Source organism: Rhodamnia argentea, chromosome 6 (assembly GCF_020921035.1).
Source record: "Rhodamnia argentea isolate NSW1041297 chromosome 6, ASM2092103v1, whole genome shotgun sequence".
Lineage (NCBI taxonomy): Eukaryota > Viridiplantae > Streptophyta > Magnoliopsida > Myrtales > Myrtaceae > Rhodamnia > Rhodamnia argentea.
The window spans coordinates 17,431,135-17,451,223 of NC_063155.1; the positions used below are offsets into that span (position 1 = coordinate 17,431,135).

Genomic DNA, 20,089 nt, shown 5'->3' on the forward strand with positions numbered 1-20,089 from the left:
AGTTAATAACTTCGATGACACCTGTTCGAAAAAAAAAAAAAGAAACTTACAGAGAAACGTACATTCTCCTCTCCATCAAATAAACACACAAAATGCATCCATCATTACTATGAGAAGGCAATCGGCATTTTCGCTATGGAACGAGAATACTTTCATTGTGATTGTATTCGAATCATTGTGGAGTTGTAGATTTGTTCGTTCCGTGCCGGTGATTCAACCAATATCCTTAGCAATTTTGTTGCCGTGCATCAAAAAGCTTAGACCTTTTCTCCAGTGAATTCTTCCAACAAAACATAAATAAATAAACACATGTCGTCAAGTTGATTCTTCGTTTCCTTGTTGTATGTAATCTCATCTTGCAATAATAAGTATGAGATAAATCTGAAAAAAAAAAAAACATAAGAAAAAAGGGGCAATTGTTAAGATTGCCGGAGCTGTTATCGTGTGGTATGGTCATGAGTATCACTTGATCCGCTGGCCATAGTCAACCACATTGTCTGGTAGAACTTTACCGTTCCATGTCTAAAAATATTTTTTTCGAGCCGGAAAATTTGAATAAGTTGGAGAGTGTTAAAAAAAAATGTATTTGTGAAGAAAATTACCCGTGTGGCTTCTTTTACTGTTAACTTGTTTTACCAACACGTTTACAAAGTTACCCAACCTTTACGGTAATTTGCAAAATTAGCAATTTTTGTACTACTTTATCCACTTACATTTGGACAACGTACCTGTTAAAATATTTCTCGAATTTGAGCCGCAAAAAGGACAATTTCCTAATTTAAGTAAATTCGCTTTTTTGAATAGGTTTTCTAATTGATGGTTTCATATTTAGAGAATGCTCCTATTTTTGATCTAATTTTTACTCATTTGTAAGAAGTGGTTGTTCTTTATGAGAGTATCAAAGAGGAGTTTCTGCCTATGAGTTACATCACTATTGTTTGAAGCTAATTAAATCTTGTGAGTAACTTTTGTTTAATTCCTTTGTGAGATTGAAACCATCCCCCCCCCCCCCACTCCGACATTTCCATTTTCCAATCATAAGTTAAACTCACCTGCAAATTATAAGTTACTTTGAAAAAAAGATAGACGTAGCATATCAATTGAAATTAAAAGGAACATCTGCGAAAATGTGGCCTACAAAATGCTTGAAATGATCATCAAAATCAAAAGTTGAGTGCCATTGCAATTTCGTGGTCACCAAATGGGGTCGAAAAGATAAGTGGGTGGGTGATCATCCCATTGGCAAATCTAAGGTTGAGAAATTAATAGCCATGACAATACTAAAAGCTATTAGTTGGCGTAAGGCAATTCAAAAACTGTTCTTCCTCAATATTAAGTGGTTTTGGACGGGAATGCTTGTCTGTTGAGGGTAGAAAAAAATTAGGCAGTAGATTGCTGGATTCACACCACTGTGAAAGAGAATGTAATGAGTGGCTAAACAATCGCCACCAGGAAAACATCTGAAAGAGTTATAGCTGTGCAAAAGAAAACGGATTACCATTCGAATTAACTCGAGCCTCTCCGCATAGCAACGTACCATCGACATCTACTTCCATGCGTGTCGCTCCATACTTCACATCATATCAGCATATTCCATCAGTAAACAATACAATTAGAGGTTTCATGGCCTTCATATTTGGAGTGACTCGGAACAATTGAAAAAGCAGGAGAAAACATGACAACGAGACCTCTATGGCATCCAACTGTAGTTCAGCATAATCAATCAAGAATTCAAGACCAATTGCTAAATGAGCTTAACTCAAAAGTGCGTGGGCAAGTTTCTGAGCTAAAGGCCAGGTAACAAAGAAGGTCCCGTATTCAAGCACTCTCTTCTTTCATACATACCAAGAAGAAAATAACTTCTTTTGCTTCCCTAGAAGTACGATGCATAAGATATCTGAATATAATCTCATAAGCAAAGAAAAGTAGTCACAAATCCAACATTGGCCAATCTCCCGTGTACTTCACATGGCTCTCTTCTATGATTGAGCAAGGACCAATATAACAACAAAGCTAATGAACTGAAACCGCACGAGCAAAAGCTGTCACAAAAAGTATGCAAATGCCATCCAAGTGGGAGTGACACTCGTCCAGAAACACCCAAAGACGACAGAGGAAGAAATCCGAACCTTCTCAAGAGTTTGTACCGCTCTTTGATTAGCAGCCCTATACTTTTCAGCCTGCACCAGTGCAAAGTAGAGCAATTTAATTCATCTACCTCCCGACCAAAAAAAAAATTATCTAATCAAATTTGAGGCCGACGACTAGAGGTGTTAAATGGGTGGATCGGATTGGATTTGGGTAGAGTCGAATATGGTCCAACTCATATTAACTCATTTAACTCGTTTTGACTCATATTCATGTAATGAAAATCCAATGACTCATATCTAACTCGATCCACACTCAACCCATATTCGACCCAATTCATATTGACACCTCCTGCCTTTCTTTGTCGCCACTCCCGCCGGCCCGCCCCCGCCACCGGCGGCCAGCCCACCTACCCCCCTCGCCGGCCTCTCACTCGCCCTGCCACCACGGCGCTTCCGCCCCTGTTCCCCACTAGTCGGCCCCGCTTGCCTGCTGCTGCCCCAAGTCGGGAGGAACCACGGCAGAAAAGAGGTGATCCCGGAGGACCAGGTCGAAATGACGGGCAGCGCCGCACGCAGAGATTATGAGGGAAAGAAGGAGAAGGTCGGGAAGGAAAGAAGGGTCGGACAAGAGGTGGAACCAAAGGGGCCATGCTCGATGCAAGAGGCCGTGGGTTGCGTAGGCGAGCAACAGAGTGGAGGACTGGGTGCGATGAGCGGGTGAGGTGTAGCTACGAGAGCGACAAAGGGTGGCGGGACTAGTTTCGGAGCGCCAAAGCAGAGCCAAGAAGAAGAAGGTGGGAAGTGGGGGTGTGCTTGAGCTAAATAATGAATTGGAGAGAAGGAAAACGAGTACTCATGATTTCAAGGAAGAAGAAGAAATGACCCAGAGAGTGAATGCGAGGAAAATGCGAGTGAAACACCTCTCCTTCCTCCATCATCACCGTAAAATCTGTCATCATCTTTGTTTTCTGCTCTGTGGCTCGCTCTCTTTCTCTCTCTCATCTTCCGTTGATTTTCACAATCGGAGAGGACATAGCGATAGAATCTAATCTCCAATTCTACTCGGGCCTTCGTATCTATGCATTGTGAGGCTTGTGCTCGGGCAGGCAGTGGTTGTGGGCGGCTGCGGCAACTGTAGTGGGCAAGCGGTGGCGGTGGCAGCTGCGAGGCGGGTGGAGGTGGCGGGCCGCGGGAGGCGAGCGGTTGCGACGACGGGGGCTTGGAAAGATATAGCCCATGGGTCAAAAATAGGTCGAAAATGGGTTGAGCTAAAATCCATTAAAACCCATATTTAAATAGGCTTTATAAGTTTAGATCCATATTTGACCTATTTTTTAAATTTAGTGAACCCATATATGACTCAAGTGTATAAAAGTGAGTTAAAAAGTGAATCAATGACCCATATTGACATCTTTATGGAGAACTCATATTTTAATATTTTTTTATTTTCTATTTTTTTTTTCATCTTTCTTCTTCGACCTCGCCAGCCCTTGGTGGGGGCGAGCCTCGCCTTTGATAGGCAACATTGACTTGCCATGGCCGAGCGAGGCTCAACCTCGACGTGGCCGGTGGAGGCAAGCTTCACTTGAGACAACCTTGCCAACCAACGCCTTTGGCTAGTTGTTGGCCGGAGAAGAAGTAGATAGAAGAAAAAAAGAAAAAATAACATAATTATAAAAAATTAAAACAGTCACCGTCTACGTCAATACCGGTTGGTCTAATTTAGTCAGATAGACTGAATTGGCATAATTGCAAAAAGTTTAAAACTGAATCGGTACAATTACAATAGATTTATGATCTTTTTGGTAATTCTCCCGGGAAAGAACTATTAACTTGATAGTGGGCTCTAGCCCAAACAATACTGATGGGCTTTTTCATGCTTCCAGTTCGGGCCTATAAAGCCCATTACCAATTTGAGGATTTGATCGGTTTGGTTGCCCTTCGGCCGGCGCTGGCGTGCACTCGGACAGCAAACGTAATTCCTCGTAAAATCTGTTGGGCCTTGACACAGAGTTCGTCTGGTATGCGAAGAAGATGCCACACGTTGTATTCCACGACCTTTTGGTCAGCTACGGTCAAGAAATGACACTATCTATTTCATTTGATCTTCTCATTCTCTGTTGAATGTACTGCATATAGCTCAAGCCCGAATTGAAAAGAACGTTCAGTCCTATGTTCACTGCGTTATCACGCGCTTGCCGTATGGCACGACACTTGACATATTGCCTTGTCGTGTGGCCCACCATATATTGATAACGCAAAAAATGTAGATCCCTCTCATTTTGTTACAAGGGCTTAGTATAAAAATTAAAAATTTTCCGAAAGAGAGAAAAAAAATTAATCATACATGAGAAAATCTCGAGCCTCAATGTGCCTGACTTTGGTACCACAAGTCGGTATCTTTTCTCCTGAAACTAAGTCACGAGGCCACGAGGAAGGAGGATGATCGAATCACTTCACTGTTTCCACCGTGCTCTCTCGGAGATATTACCTTAGATAAGCAGACAATTAGAAAGCCCCTATTCCGGTAGGGTCATTCCGCTCCGTAAGGGATTCTCATCCAAAACTGCTTTACCCGGCATACGTACGTGAATTTGCTCAAATTTTCCGTAAGCAGACAACCGAGATCATCGTTCAATGACCCGCCTTCGGTTTTTGAAGTCATCGGAATCGCCGCCCCTGTCATCCTTGTATGTGTTAAACCTTCCCCACTGGTTGTTCTCAAATTTCCCTGCTCTGGGACTCTTATAATTCCTTGAAACATCCAATCTTCGATCATTCCTCCACCCACCGAACTCATCTGCTCGAGGTCGGGGACTATTATAATTCCTCGAACCATCCGATCTCCGATCGTTCCTCCGCCCACCGAATTCATCTGCTCGAGGTCCGGGACTCTTATAATTCCTTGAACCATCCGATCTCCGATCGTTCCTCCGCCCACCGAACTCGTCTGCTTGAGGTCCGGGACTCTTATAATTCCTTGAACCATCCGATCTCCAATCACTCCTCCGCCCACTGAACACATCTGCTCGAGGTCCTCTGCTTTGGATACCTCCATGTGCCCCTCTCAATGGCCCATCAAAGTCGTCATCCGAAAAGTTGTCCCTATTACCACGCGAGCCACGCCCATCAAATTTGCTCCCTCTTCTATTTGGTTCCATGTCTTTTCTTCTAAACTTGGTTCTATGAGAACTGGGATATTCATTTTATTCGGAGCCAGAAAAGTGAGAATTCCTCTGACGTCCTACGTTATCAGAAAATTTACCCGCTTTACTTCTCAGCATCCGTAAGTCCTCATCTGCATCATCAGCTGAATCTGAATACAACCCGGCCTCTTCATCTGAGCCATAGCTCAATCCCCTGAGTTTACCTGGAGGACTTCTACTTCTGCCTCTATTTCTAGAATCGGCAACGTGACTAGATCTCCAGTTAGGACGGACTGAACTCTCATCCTCAGAATCAAAATCAACTTCATCATCATATGAACCAGGAACAGAGGGCCCGCGATGTAAGGGTTTCAATTGCCTATTGGGAGAGGGTGACCTTGGTTTTTGTCGGGCAAGTGATTTATTGTCTACATCTCCATCTTCAGACCCAGAGTCCCCTTCAAACTCGGAAAAGTCTATTGATGATCCATTCCTAACCGGTGGATTATTCCGTCCATCTAGCTCGTAACTGTCCACGTCATCTTCCTCATCATCAAAATCATCAAAACCGGTACGAGAACCGTGATCGGAATCAGAGTATTCTCTGTTAACAACTCTTGGGAATTTATTATCACGACGAAAATCTTCTTCAAACCCTTGATGATTCCTCCCCTGCTCCGGGCTATGTAAAGAGGAATCTTTGCCCTTCATTGACGAGTCTGCATACTCAAAAGCAGCAACATCTGCTCCATCACATTCATCATCATCAAAATCAAAGTTCCATGCATTAGAGACTTCTGGGCGGCTGGCAGTCCTCTCCAGCCTTGTCCTTGGATTCTGATGTCTTTCCTGCAATTTGTCTTCCATGAACTGGTCAGGCGGGCGCTTGCAATCGCAATGGAAGCAGGCCGTATTTCTCCGGTAGTTTAAGAAGTTGCACCTACCAGAAAACATGGACCAGGACCGGCATGAGCTATGTAAAATGCACAATTAGTATGCACCGTTCATTCAGTATTTTGTAAAATTAGTAGTACATAGGCACATCTTCTTGGATCTCTGCACACATTGAAGATTCTTCGACACTTTGCTCATTATATCTCAACAATATAATGAATAAAAGTTACTGTAGTAATGAATAATTATTCCAATATTAAAGGGACGGGGCAATTTCCACAACTTTTCAAGAAATGGCATGTAAACAACTTAAAATTGCATGCTAGATGATGTGACAATGAAGCTCCAACAGCGATTGAACATGGAGCGCGTGCCCTTGTTCTACCATCGTTCTATTCAGAAAGTTTGGAATTGTTCTATTGGAAGTACTCTTTACAAGTGCTGAAATCATCTATGCTACCTTTTACTAGAAAAAGGAGGTTATTTTCGTTGGTTGTGGTATATCATACTACAGTTTAGGCTCTGTTTGTTTCACGAAAATCAATGATTCGGAAAACAACTTTTAAAAATTATAGTGCATAATTTTTTACGAAAAAATGGATGAACTAAAAATCTCTTCGCCCACGAAAATATGTCATATTACAAACGATTATTTTTAAGAAAATGTTTTCCGAGTCGTTCATTTTCTGCAAAACAATCGTATGCTTAATTAGCAAAGTTTTTGGCTAATTTGCAATTGCATTGTTCTGTATTTGCCTTACATGCCCTTCTCTGTCTCTCTCTCCACAGATGACGCTTACATGCTAATACATGCCCCTTTTAACAAGGGCACGTGCTCCATATTTTGGGTTCACACCTAAAACCAGGAACCGGATCAATATTCACCAATTCCAAATTTAGGAATCGAAAATCGGACCGGCAATCATGGTAGCTGCCTAGAATAGGCCGATTTGCTCGGTCCGGGTGGTTCCCGAATCAGTCCGGTTCTTTCGTTCACCCAATACTATTTACAGACAACCAATAAATATATCTTTTGGGAATATATACCATATCCCTACCACTTATTTTCACGTCAACAATCACTTCATTTCATATACAACAATTACCTTTTCTCATGTTCAATAATTACTTCTTTCGCATGATAACAAACTATTTCAATACAAGTTCCCACATACTTTTTACATGCACCATCATCTTCACGATTTGAACCAAGTCAGGAACAACACAGCATGATTAACACCTTTTTCGCAGAGGAATGGAGCCATTGAATCGACCTTGGACACAATTGAAGGTTAAATTCTTGTTCTCCGTACGTTAGACACAATGGAAAACAGAGCAGAGCCTCTTCTTGCAAAATGAACAGTAGAGAAGCAATCACAAACAAGCATTAGCGCTGACAGTCCGCACCATAGTCAGGTCAAATTCTTAGAGAGTAGTCCTATTTCCATGGCCGCATTCATGAGCTATTCAACTTCTCTTTGCTATACATGAACACACAGTGTATCAATCAGACCTTGAAAGTAAATAACATTTCGAGACTCATCACGAAATAGAAATACGAGGGGAAGAACGTGTTTTGATAAAATAAACTTTTGCATTTTCTGTTTCTTTTCCGCTCCCCCTTTTCCACCAAAAAAGTCTAAACCTATTAAATTTGTGCTAATTTAGTCCTAAACCTCATAATTATGTTAATTTAGTCCTAAACTTTTTTACAATTTGCTAATTGATTTTGTCCGGCTAGTTTTGCGAGGAATTCATTGACGTGGAAGACGGTTGGCCTATATGGCATATTTGGCACTAACGTGGACGATTTTTATAATTTAAAAATAAAATAAAATTTTTAGTATTTTAATATTTTTTTTACTTCCTTTCATTTTGGTTGGTGAGGGTGCAAAGGTCCCCCTCGCGGTACTCCTAAGCAAGGGATTGGGTGAGGGCTGCAACCCTTGTCAACAACCAGCAAGGGTTTGTTGGCCCTCGTTAGCCAAAATGAAAGGAAAAATAAAGAAGGAAAAAACAAAAATAATAATAAAAAAAGAAAAGAAAAGAAAAGAAAAACGAAAATTTGTAGAAAATTTCAAAATATTATTTGAGAAGTCCACATCAGCGTCGACTGTACCACGTAGATATCCGGCATCCACGTCAATGATTTCTAGCCAATTTTAGCCAAATGAACTCAATTAGCAAAAAAATGTGAACGAGATTACTGTAGTAATATTACACAGAAACTAATCAGGATCTTGCAAATTAAGTCAATGTGAAAGCCTGAAGAAATAAATGAAAAACGATAAAAGACGCCAGAAATTATGTGGCTCGATCCGAATGTCTACATCCAATAGAAGAACCAGCAAGAATAATCCACTATAATCGGAGAATCGGAGTTACAATCGTTAAATATGCTCGTATTTCCCACATCTAAATTGTATCCAAAATCAATATATTTACAAATAAAACAACTCTCAACTGAATATAAAAACTCACATACAAAATCTCTGCGTGTTCAAAAGCTTAATAGCGTTAACTCTCGGGTACACTTCGATTTCAAATCTTAAAGGCACTTGGATGAATCTTAAAGTTGTTCCAATTGCAATTTGGGGACATCGTTATCCACTCAAAGATTCGTGGCTTCTATCCAATAGACTAACAATAATGTCGTTAGGCCTTAAATAATGGGATTATAGTAACATAACCCACCGAACTTAACATTAGTCGGTGGCGTCGGATTTGGTGCAGAGTGTAAAGTGACAGCTGGTCACGAGTCCATCATAAGACGCCAAAAGCTCCATAAATGGAGCCACGTGGGCCACTGAGATGTCATCACACTGTCCTTTCCTTTCTCTCGATCCAGTGAGGGGGCCCACCCAAGGGATCCAGTCCATTCACCATCGGTGATAGGCTTTGATCGCGATCGCCATCACGAGTCCATCATAAGACGCCAAAAGCTCCATAAATGGAGCCACGTGGGCCACTGAGATGTCATCATACTGTCCTTTCCTTTCTCTCGATCCAATGAGGGGGCCCACCCAAGGGATCCAGTCCATTCACCATCGGTGAGAGGCTGTGATCGCGATCGTGATCGGGGGAGGCGGGCTCCATCGCGACCGTCCAAAGCGAACCCCCGGGGGCCCCACCACGTGGCAATGTTCAGCGGCCGGGGGGCCGACATCCCACTATGTGGTCGGGTTTTGCCCGCTGTCCAATCAACATGTGAAAAAGCAGAGGTCATTGTCGGGCAAGCGAAGGTACAATTGTTTCCGTACCCCTTCGTGGGAAAAGGGGACCTAGCCCCGTAAGCCAGCGATAAAAGACACTTTATTTTTTTTTTTTTTGGTAAGGCAAAAGACACTTGACTTTTCATTTCAACCAAATGGAAAAAAAAAAACAAATGTTATAGAAAAAGAACTAATTGCACTTCATAAAAAATTATTTACGGAGAACTCGCGCCCATACGAAAAGATATTTGGAAATCGCCGCGGAATCGAGGTAAATGTAATCATTGAGCAAACATAAATCGAATCTGCCGATCAGTGCTTGAATTATCGATCCAACTCGTTCATTTATAGCCTATAAATTTGTAATTTTTCACTAAATAACATCGCTGGAGCTTGCTTAATTGTGTCTTCATTCCCTTTGTGAATCGGATTGGATCGGGACAGGCTCGTGAGTCATCCCGCCGACGATTGGGCCTAGCTCGGGGAGCCGGACTTTGATGATGGTATCAGAACGAAAACATTTGATTTCATTTGTGGCATATATATAAGTATTTCCCGAAGCGCTCTCTGCTCAGCCTTCCACAAGTCGCTGTGCGGCGCTCTCCATTTTTTCGCGGCGGGGCTTCTGCTAAAAAAACCCACGATTTCTTTCACTGTGTGGCACTTGTCTTTTCGGAGTGTCAGGGAAGAAAACCCGCAGAGCAAAAAGCCTTCTTCATTTTACTTTCCTGTAATTTCTTCATGGGCCCCACAAAAAGGAGATCCGCACAATTTGGTCCAAATTTGACCGTGCACATAAAGACATAATAAAATAAGTGTGCCCCTCTTTTTTACTCGCGACCAAAATTAAATTCAACGTACGCACATCGTACACCGGCTCAAATTCGAAATATAATTTAATAATTATGATTAAATTATTATAATTAAAAATTTTAGAATTAAATTTATATAATTTTAATAATTTTAACACTTTTTTTTATACTTTTCTTGTTTATAAATAAATACCCATTAATGAGGTTTAGGACGCTCACGGAAAAGTCTCTATCCTCTAGCATTCTTCATTTATATAACATATTATGTTCTTTGTCGTTTGAGAAAGAGACGAAATGGCAGTGCTTATCTTCTTAGTTTTTGTCAGCTGTATGACATCATTATCTAGGCGTCATAAACTAGCGTGTCATTATTATATGCTTCTCAATCCTCCAACCGCGTTTGATTGCCAGACAAAGAAACGCAGCAATGAAGGTTAAGACTCCGAATATGAATTAACTATGACTTGTAGCTGACTTGATCAAAATTAGATGATATTACGAGAGTCGTCACGGAATAGAAACTACATCGGTAAGAACGCGTTTTGATGAAATAAATTGTTGCGTTTTTTGTTCGGTACCCCCTCGACCTTTCCAAGTTGAGCCTATAAATTCTAAATAGAAGTGGTGTCAGACCTGAACCCATCCAATCCATAACGTTTTGGTCACTCATAGAAAAGTCTCTACCCTCTAGCGTTCTTTATCTATATTTGCTCAGACGCCTAAATCTTAGAAGACGGTGAAAAGCAAAATGTCTCTTCAGATATCGGCAATTCCATCCTCTTCTCCGAATGAAGGAACCGGCCCCGCGGTCCGACGTAGGTCGGCGGGTTATCATCCGAGCATATGGGGCGATTATTTCCTTAAATATGCTTCTCCATCCGCCTCATTGGTCTGCGATTTTCCTTTTATCTTCTTATTTTGTTTTCTTGCAGTTGCATTTTGCGGACTTAGGCTCCGTTTGTTTCACGGAAAACAACTTTCAGCAAAATATTTTTTGAATTTTTCAGCGTTTGATTTGCGGAACATAAACAAGTTAAGGAAAATATTTTCCATCCATGAAAAATACATGTTCAAAAGTGAGGAGAATGTTTTTCTCTTTTTTGAGAACATGGAAACATTCCCTCATCTTTCCTCCTTTCATTCTTTCACATTCATTTTCCTTTTAATTATTTCAAAATAAATTCCCAATGTTTTAAGCAATTTCTATTATTAATTCCGAATAATTTCACTTTCCAAAACTACGACATTTTCTACGACACAAACAGAGCGGTACTTCGATTTTCTCCACCATCAGACAGTAAGGCTTGGCAAGTTGTCCGACCATTATAAACCTACTTGTGCTCCAGCGGCACCTCGTAGGAGCACCACTACTCTCTCTTTCTTAGTTAAAAAACACCATAAGTGCCAAAACTTGTGTACCACACTCACTTTAGTGCCAAACTTTCAAAACGATCATTTAAGTGTCAATTTTTTAAAAAAACAATCACTTCAGTGCCAACTCTAATTTGAGTTGATGTGGCTCACCGGAATCCGACGTGGCCTATTTTTATTAATATTTGAGTTGAAGTGGCTCGCCGAGTTGGCACCGATGTATGTGTTTTTTAAAATATTTGGCAATTAAGTGATCGTTTTGAAAGTTTTGGCATTGAAGTGATAGTTTTAAAAAAAAAATTAACACTTAAGTGATTGTTTTGAAAGTTTTGACACTAAAGTAAGCGTCGTATATAAGTTTTGACACTTGTAGTGTACTTAAGCCTTCTTTCTCTGCATGTGCACATAATTGTTGTTTCTATTTTTCTCCTAAAAAAGTCTCTTGTAGGTCCTATGTCCGGTCTTCAATCTTTGTGCAGTCACTTACGGGTTTAAAAGGACTCTCATTCGAGCATAACACTTCTTCATTTTTAGTCCAAAACCACTCTTAAAGCTTCACCGATCCCAGGATGTCCTCCGCTGCAAGTATGAGTTGGGTATTGATTGGGTTAGGCATGGGTTACTAGATTTATGTTGCATGGAAATGCCTCAAAAATGATTAAATGGATAAATTTGAGTCGGAACATTTTTAACTCGATCCACCCTATGAAATATCTAAATTAAATACACAGACGGGATCATCAAAATAAATTTTATATTTTACAAAATAGGTATCTCATGCTTGCTTTTATATGAAATAGCGTATGATATATTTACAGGAGTTCAAATTCCTTGGAAGAGTGGAGGAACGAGTGGAGGAACCGAAAGGAGATGTAAGGAAGATGCTGACTAATGTCGCCGATAAGCCTTCACAGATGCTTCTCTTGATTGATCAAATCCAACGCTTGGGAATTGAATACCATTTTAAACGTGACATGGATGAGCAATTAGAACAAATTCACAAAAGTTACTCCCAACTTGATCATGCAGATTTTAGGGGAGATGACCTTCACATGGTTGCTCTTATCTTTCGATTGTTGCGACAACAAGGCTACAATATTTCATCGGGTATGTCTTTGATTTAGTGAACCAATGTGGAAGATACCATAAAAGTCCTATCGCCCTATCCAATTTTAGGAGAAACGAGTAGCAAAAAATTAACCATGCATACTCCCTTCCTAATTTCTAGTCGATTACGTCTTTTTCTCATGTTGATTGGTGGCACAGATGTCTTTAACAAATTCAAAGATAGTGAAGGGAACTTCAGGGAATCGCTCATCGGTGATGTGGGCGGATTGCTTAGCCTATATGAAGCTTGCCGGTTAAGGTGTCATGGCGATTCTATCTTGGAAGAAGCACTTTCTTTTGCTACAACTTACCTTGAATCAATCAATGAAAACAAAGTGAGCACTAGTCTTGCGAAACAAGTGAGTCACGCCCTAAAGCAACCACTTCGCAAGGGGTTGCCGAGGCTCGAGGCGAGGCATTACATTCCACTCTACCAAGAAGATCCTTCACATGATGAAGTCTTGCTCGCCTTGGCTAAACTAGATTTCAACTTCTCGCAAGAGCAACACCGGAAGGAACTTGGCAAGATTACAAGGTTCATTAACTTCATGTGATAGCATAATCTGAATTTAGCTTCTAGGCTATGTTTCAACAATGCCCGAACTATCGATTTTTTTTGTTGTTCCAAAGGTTCGGTTGTCTAGTTTCATTTTACCCTTCTGGATAGAGCTTTTCAAAGTCCTTTACAAGTGAAAATGGGAGTTCAAACTATGCGAAGTCATCGAGCTAAGGCACTTTTGATAACGCTCATGTTTGTCTAATCATAGGTGGTGGAAGGCCATAGATGTTTCAAGGAATTTCCCATTTGCTAGAGACAGGATTGTGGAATTGTTCTTCTGGATGTCGGGAGTATATTTCGAGCCCGAGTTCGCCTTGGCCGGAGATATACTAATCAAAGTGATCGCCTTGACTTCCATTCTCGACGATATCTATGATGTGTATGGTATGTTGGAAGAATTTGCACTCATCACCGAAGCAATCCGTAAGTACGTAATCCGCACTCTCTATCCCAAACCTCTGAATTTGATCAATTTTGTATAGAGTCAAGTGTCTTATTTTTTTAGGACTTGGATTCGGGTGGGATGTTGATGCCATGGATGGACTACCGGAGTATATGCGAGCTTATTACAAGGAGCTTCTCCATCTCTATGAAGAAATTGGGAATGAACTGGCCATAGAAGGAAGATCGTACCGCCTCGTCTATGCAAAAGAAGCCGTAAGCATCATTGGTACACCTTACATGCGTCGAACACGCTCTTTATTTAGAAATCCGACGTTGTTGTTTATGTTCAATTTCTTAGATGAAGAAGCAAGCAAGAGCGTACTATCAAGAAGCCAAATGGTTCCATACCAACTACACACCAACATTGAAGGAGTACATGCCCCTTCAACTAATAACGTGTGGCTATGGACTGGCATCGACTACATCACTAGTGGGAATGGGTGATGTGGTCACAAAGCATACTTTTGAATGGGCGAGTGGTGACTGCAAGATTGTGAAGGCTGCAGAAACCATCTGTAGGCTCATGGATGACATTTCCTCTCACCACGTATAGTGAAAAACATAATTTTCCTCGGATGATCTTATGAAATTTGATTAACCACTACTTAATCTAACGACACCAATCTCGTTTGACGTACGGTTTGAGCAAAAGAGGGGGCACTTAGTATCTGCGGTGGAGTTGCTCATGAAAGAACGCAGCATGTCGGAGCTAGAAGCTGAGAAGGAAATCCGGAAAGGAGTTGTTGATGCCTGGAAGGACACCAATGAAGAGTTTCTCCATCCAACCGCGGTTCCAGCACCGGTTCTCACACGGGTTCTCAATTTCTCGCGGGCGATGGATGTGATGTACACCGACGAGGATCACTACACCCATTCCGGAACCAAGCTCAAAGGTTATGTTACATTGCTCTTCGTTAGTCCCTTACCGATGTGAAGTCCGGACCAAACGTCGTCACACCAAATAGGTAACTGAAAATCAACAGGCTTTTCCGGGATGTATGAGGTAAACTATCATTACTAGTATGCACTTTCGGATTGATTTGCGTGATGAAACTCATAAACAAACGATGCATATCTTTATGGTGTCGTTAAGTTTGCAAGTATAGTGTATGATGTAATTGTAGTATTTCAATAATTCCTAGCGCTTTGATGTCGAGGTTAGTAAGTCTCCGTTCAGGTACTTCACGGGGGAAAAAAAAAGCATGTTATGTTTTGGCTGTTCGTCCATGATGGGGTGTGTTTGAGAGGTGAAGGGGTGTGTTAGAAAGGCACCGTCTCCTTATCAATAAAGAAAGTTAATAACTTTGATGACACCTGTTCGAGAAAAAAGAAACTTACAGAGAAACATGCATTCTCCTCTCCATCAAATAAACACACAAAATGCATCCATCATTACTATGAGAAGGCAATCGGCATTTTAGCTATGGAACGAGAATACTTTCATTGTGATTGTATTCGGATCATTGTGGAGTTGTAGATTCGTTCGTTCCGTGCCGGTGATTCCACCAATATCCTTAGCAATTATGTTGCCGTGCATCAAAAAGCTTAGACCTTTTCTCCAGTGAATTCTTCCAACAAAACATAAATAAATAAACACATGACGTCAAGTTGATTCTTCGTTTCCTTGTTGTATGTAATCTCATCTTGCAATAATAAGTATGAGATAAATCTGAAAAAAAAAAACATAAGAAAAAAGGGGCAATTGTTAAGATTGCCGGAGCTGTTATCGTGTGGTATGGTCATGAGTATCACTTGATCCGCTGGCCATAGTCAACCACATTGTCTGGTAGAACTTTACTGTTCCATGTCTAAAAATATTTTTTTCGAGCCGGAAAATTTGAATAAGTTCGAAAGCGTTAAAAAAAATGTATTTGTGAAGAAAATCTCCCGTGTGGTTTCTCTTATTGTTAACTTATTTTACCAACACGTTTGCAAAGTTACCCAACCTTTACGATAATTTGCAAAATTAGCAATTTTTGTACTACTTTATTCACTTATATTTGGACAACGTACCTATTAAAATATTTCTCGAATTTGAGCCAAAAAAAGAAAAGTTTCCTAATTCAAGTAACTTTCCTTTTTTTAATGGGTTTTCTAATTGATGATTTCATATTCAGACAATGCTTCCCATTTTTTATCTAATTTTTACTCATTTGTAAGAAGTGGTTGTTCTTTATGAGAGTATCAAAGAGGAGTTTCTGCCTATGAGTTGCATCACTATTGTTTGAAGCCAATTAATTTTTGTGAGTAAGATTTGTTTAATTCCTTTGTGAGATTGAACCCTCCTCCCCCGACATTTCCATTTTCCAATTATAAGTTAAAAGCCAAAATGTCCTTCTGGGAAGATCACCTGCAAATTATAAGCTACTTTGAAAAAAAGATAAGACGTAGCACATCAATTGAAATTAAAAGGAACATCTGCGAAAATGTGGCCTACAAAATGCTCGAAATGATCATCAAAATCAAAAGTTGAGTGCCATTGCAATTTCGGGGTCACCAAATGGGGTCGAAAAGATAAGTGGGTGATCATCCCATTGGCAAATCTAAGGTTGAGAAATTAATAGCCACGACAATACTAAAAGCTATTAGTTGGCGTAAGGCAATTCAAAAACTGTTCTTCCTCAATATTAAGTGGTTTTGGACGGGAATGCTTGTCTGTTGAGGGTACAAAAAAAAATAGGCAGTAGATTGCTGGATTCACACCACTGTGAAAGAGAATGTAATGAGTGGCTAAACAATCGCCACCAGGAAAACAACTGAAAGAGTTATAGTTGTGCAAAAAAAAAAGGGATTACCATTCGAATTAACTTGAGCCTCTCGGTATAGCAATGTACCATCGACATCTACTTCCATGCGTGTTGCTCCATACTTCACATCATATCAGCAAATTCCATTAGTAAACAATACAATTAGAGGTTTCCTGGCCTCGATATTTGAAGGGACTCGGAACAATTGAAAAAGCAGGAGAAAACATGACGACAAGACCTCTATGGCATCCAACTGTAGTTCAGCATAACATTATTCCTAAACGATTTCGAGGACCACGACATGCTGTGTCTGATCCCGAAGTGCGGCCACGCTTTCCATCCCGACTGCATCGGCAACGTCACCTGCCCTGTCTGCTGTGCCGACCTCGCGTCGCAGCCGGCCGGCAACTCGGCAAGTCAACTCCCATGGTCAGGCCCCTATCCGCCCTGGGTCAAGTTGAGGTTCAAGGCTGCTCCGCCCCATGGCGGTGCGCTGGAGAGGAGCGCGCGAGAGGGAAGACGAGAGCGAATCCAGTCGCCAGATCTAAGGGACAAGATCGAGAGTTGCAGCTTCAATATCCGCAACTAAGAGATGCTAGTCTAGGTAGGTAACAAAGAAGGTCCCCTATCAAGCACTCTCTTCTTTCATACATACCAAGAAGAAAATAACTTCTTTTGCTTCCTTAGAAGTACGATGTATAAGATATCTGAATATGATCTCTTAAGCAAAGAAAAGTAGTCACAAATCCAACATCGGCCAATCTCCCATGTACTTCACGTGGCGCTCTTCTAGGATTGAGCAAGGACCAATAAAACAGCAAAGCTAATGAACTGAAACCGCACGAGCAAAAGCTGTCACAAAAAGTATGCAAATACCATCCAAGTGGGAGTGACACTCGTCGAGAAGCACCCAAAGACGACAGAGGAAGAAATCCGAATCTTCTCAAGAGTTTGTACCGGTCTTTGATTAGCAGCCTTATACTTTTCAGCCTGCACCAGTAGAAAGTAGAGCAATTTAGGGCCTATGGTAACACTCCCTAGAAAGTGTTTCTGTTCCGAAAGTGTTCCCGAAACACTTTCGAAACAGAAACGCGTATGATAAAAAGATATTCCAAAAGTGTTCCGGAGAACACTTTTGAAGCAAAATTAAGGAGCAAAAAAAACTTGTTTCTTGTTTTTCTGAACACTTTTTAGAAACAACTCAAGGGCGAGTTTGTGCAAGCCACCATAGCCCACCATCGTCGCCGGATGCCATCGCCGCCGCCGGCCTCTGGCCCCCGCTGAGCGTCGCCGGCCGCCACCGCCACCCTCCGTCGCCGATCGCCGGCCTTCGCGTTTTTGGTGAAAAAAGTGTTTTTTTTTTTTTGTATTTACCAAATGCGTTTCTGTTCTTGAAAATCATAGTCGGGAACAGAAACACAAAAAAATGTTTCTGTTCTTAATATGTTCTCGGGAACAGAAAAACAAAAAAATGTTTCTGTTCTTAATATGTTCTCGGAAATAGAAACGTTACCATACAGACCTTTACTTCCTCATCCCAAAAACAAAAGGCCCAGTACAAAATAGAACCCAGAAATTTACATCCACCAAGCACAGTGGACTATCACATCTAATCATGGAATTCTCACAGCTCATCAGAAGATAGCATATTCTTATACTACAGGACACTGAAAAATGCAGGCCATTTCACGGTATGAAATCCATTCAGCTCCTTCAAATCGATCGCTTCCAGCACATATCGATCAACGGTAGAACCGGCATGCCTCAGCAACTCCACGGAACACAGCTACAATTTTTCCAATTCTCGGCTCTCAAATTGGTACTTTCAAGAAATTACCAAATCATGAGGAGTGAATATCCACTTGGCTCGGTGAGTCGAGGTCTGGAAATCCGCCATTACGGCCATGGCGAACCTTGAGGGGTTTTAGAGAGGAGAGTGAAACTACAAAACCCGCTTCAGCTCTCGCTTTCGCTCAGCTGATTATATTATAAAAAAAAACAAATCATGTTGTTTTTCACTGATTATAAGGGAGAGAAACATTTTCATTTGCTAAACTGCAGGAAAAATTAGCAAAAAAAATTCTAAACTTATTTTAATTATATTAATTTTATTTTATTTTCTTTTTTGCCGATTCAGTCATAAACTTTTTTATAATTGTGGCAATTCAATTCATCTAACTTCCAACCCAAAAAAAAAATTTCTAACCAAATTTGAGGCCAGCGACTCATATTTTAATTTTTTTTATTTTTTTTTTATTTTTCTTCTTTGACCTCTCCAACCCCTAGTGGGGGCGAGCCTCACCTTTGATAGGCGACATCGGCTCGCCATGGCCAAGCGAGGCTCAATCTCAATGTGGCCAACGGAGGCAAGCTTCACCTGAGGCAACCTTGCCAGCCATCGCCTTTGGCTGGTCGTTGGCAATAAGAAGAAGAAGATAGAAGAAAAAAAGAAAACACAACATAATTAAAATAAAATAAAATAAAACAATCAGCGTCTACGTCAGTACCGGCTGACAAAATTTAGTCAGATGAACTGAATTGGCATACATGCAAAAAGTTTAAAACTGAATTTGCACAATTACAATAAATTTAGGATTTTTTTTTTTTATAATTCTCCCTGGAAGAACTATTGACATGATAGTGGGCTCTAGCCCAAACAACACTGATGGGCTTTTTCATGCTTCCAGTTCGGGCCCATAAAAGCCCATTACCAACTTGAGGATTCGATCGGTTTGGTTGCCCTTAGGCCGGAGCTGGCGTAGTTACGCCACGTGCACTCGGACAGCAAAAGTAATTCCTCGTAAAATCTGTTGGGCCTTGACACAGAGTTCGTCTGGTATGCGAAGAAGATGCCACATCTTGTATTCCACGACCTTTTGGTCAGCTACGGTTAAGAAATGACACTATCTATTTCATTTGATCTTCTCATTCTCTGTTGAATGTACTGCATATAGCTCAAGCCCGAATTGAAACAACGTTCGGTCCTATGTTCGCTGCGTTATCATGTGCTTGCCATATGGCACGACACTTGACATATTGCTTTGTCGTATGGCCCACCATATATTGGTAACGCAAAAAACTGTAGATCCCTTTCATTTTGTTACAAGGGCTTAGTATAAAAATTAAAAATTTTCCGAAAGAGAGAAAAAAAAAATAATTATACATTTGAAAATCTCAAGCCTCAATGTGCCTGACTTTGTTACCATAAGTCGGTATCTTTTCTCCTGAAACTAAGTCACGAGGCCAAGAGGAAGGAGGATGATCGAATCACTTCACTATTTCCACCGTGCTCTCTCGGAGATATTACCTTAGATAAGCAGACAATTAGAAAGACCCTATTCCGGTAGCGTCATTCCGCTCCATAAGGGATTCTCATCCAAAACTACTTTACCCGGCATACGTACGTGAATTTGCTCGAATTTTCCGGAAGCGACAAACCGAGATCATCGTTCAATGACCCGCCTTCGGTTTCTGAAGTCATCGGAATCGCCGCCCCTATCATCCTTGTGTGTGTTAAACCTTCCCCGCCGATTGTTCTCAAATTTCCCCGATCTGGGACTCTTGTAATTCCTTGAACCATCCGATCTTCGATCATTCCTCCACCCACTGGACTCATCTGCTTGAGGTCGGGGACTATTATAATTCCTTGAACCATCTGATCTCCGATCGTTCCTCCGCCCATTGAACTCATCTGCTCGAGGTCCGGG

General features: G+C 41.0%; 1 protein-coding gene and 1 long non-coding RNA gene across 2 annotated transcripts; one reads left to right on the top strand and one right to left on the bottom strand.

Moving 5' to 3' along the window:
- Positions 1–1,528: 1,528 nt before the first annotated feature.
- Positions 1,529–18,325, bottom strand: LOC115733325. Its single transcript, XR_007198719.1, has 3 exons — positions 18,220–18,325; positions 2,130–2,180; positions 1,529–1,571 (listed from the first exon to the last, which is right to left on the bottom strand). It is a non-coding gene; the product is annotated as an uncharacterized LOC115733325 (long non-coding RNA).
- On the top strand, positions 10,832–14,669 carry LOC125315447 ((-)-germacrene D synthase-like). Its single transcript, XM_048280469.1, has 7 exons — positions 10,832–11,043; positions 12,344–12,632; positions 12,792–13,167; positions 13,400–13,614; positions 13,697–13,848; positions 13,934–14,182; positions 14,276–14,669. The coding sequence occupies exons 1-7, from the start codon at positions 10,903–10,905 to the stop codon at positions 14,567–14,569; spliced, it is 1,716 nt and encodes a 571-aa protein (XP_048136426.1). The 5' UTR covers positions 10,832–10,902; the 3' UTR covers positions 14,570–14,669.
- Positions 18,326–20,089: the final 1,764 nt, after the last annotated feature.

What these genes read in the sequence shown, in the direction of transcription:
- LOC125315447 (XM_048280469.1), top strand. Translation starts at nt 10,903, where the DNA reads ATGTCTCTTCAGATATCGGCAATTCCATCCTCTTCTCCGAATGAAGGA. An exon ending in CTTCTCCATCCGCCTCATTG is followed by an intron (nt 11,044 to 12,343) that starts GTCTGCGATTTT and finishes ATATATTTACAG; the next exon opens with GAGTTCAAATTCCTTGGAAG. An exon ending in TCGTCTATGCAAAAGAAGCC is followed by an intron (nt 13,849 to 13,933) that starts GTAAGCATCATT and finishes TCAATTTCTTAG; the next exon opens with ATGAAGAAGCAAGCAAGAGC.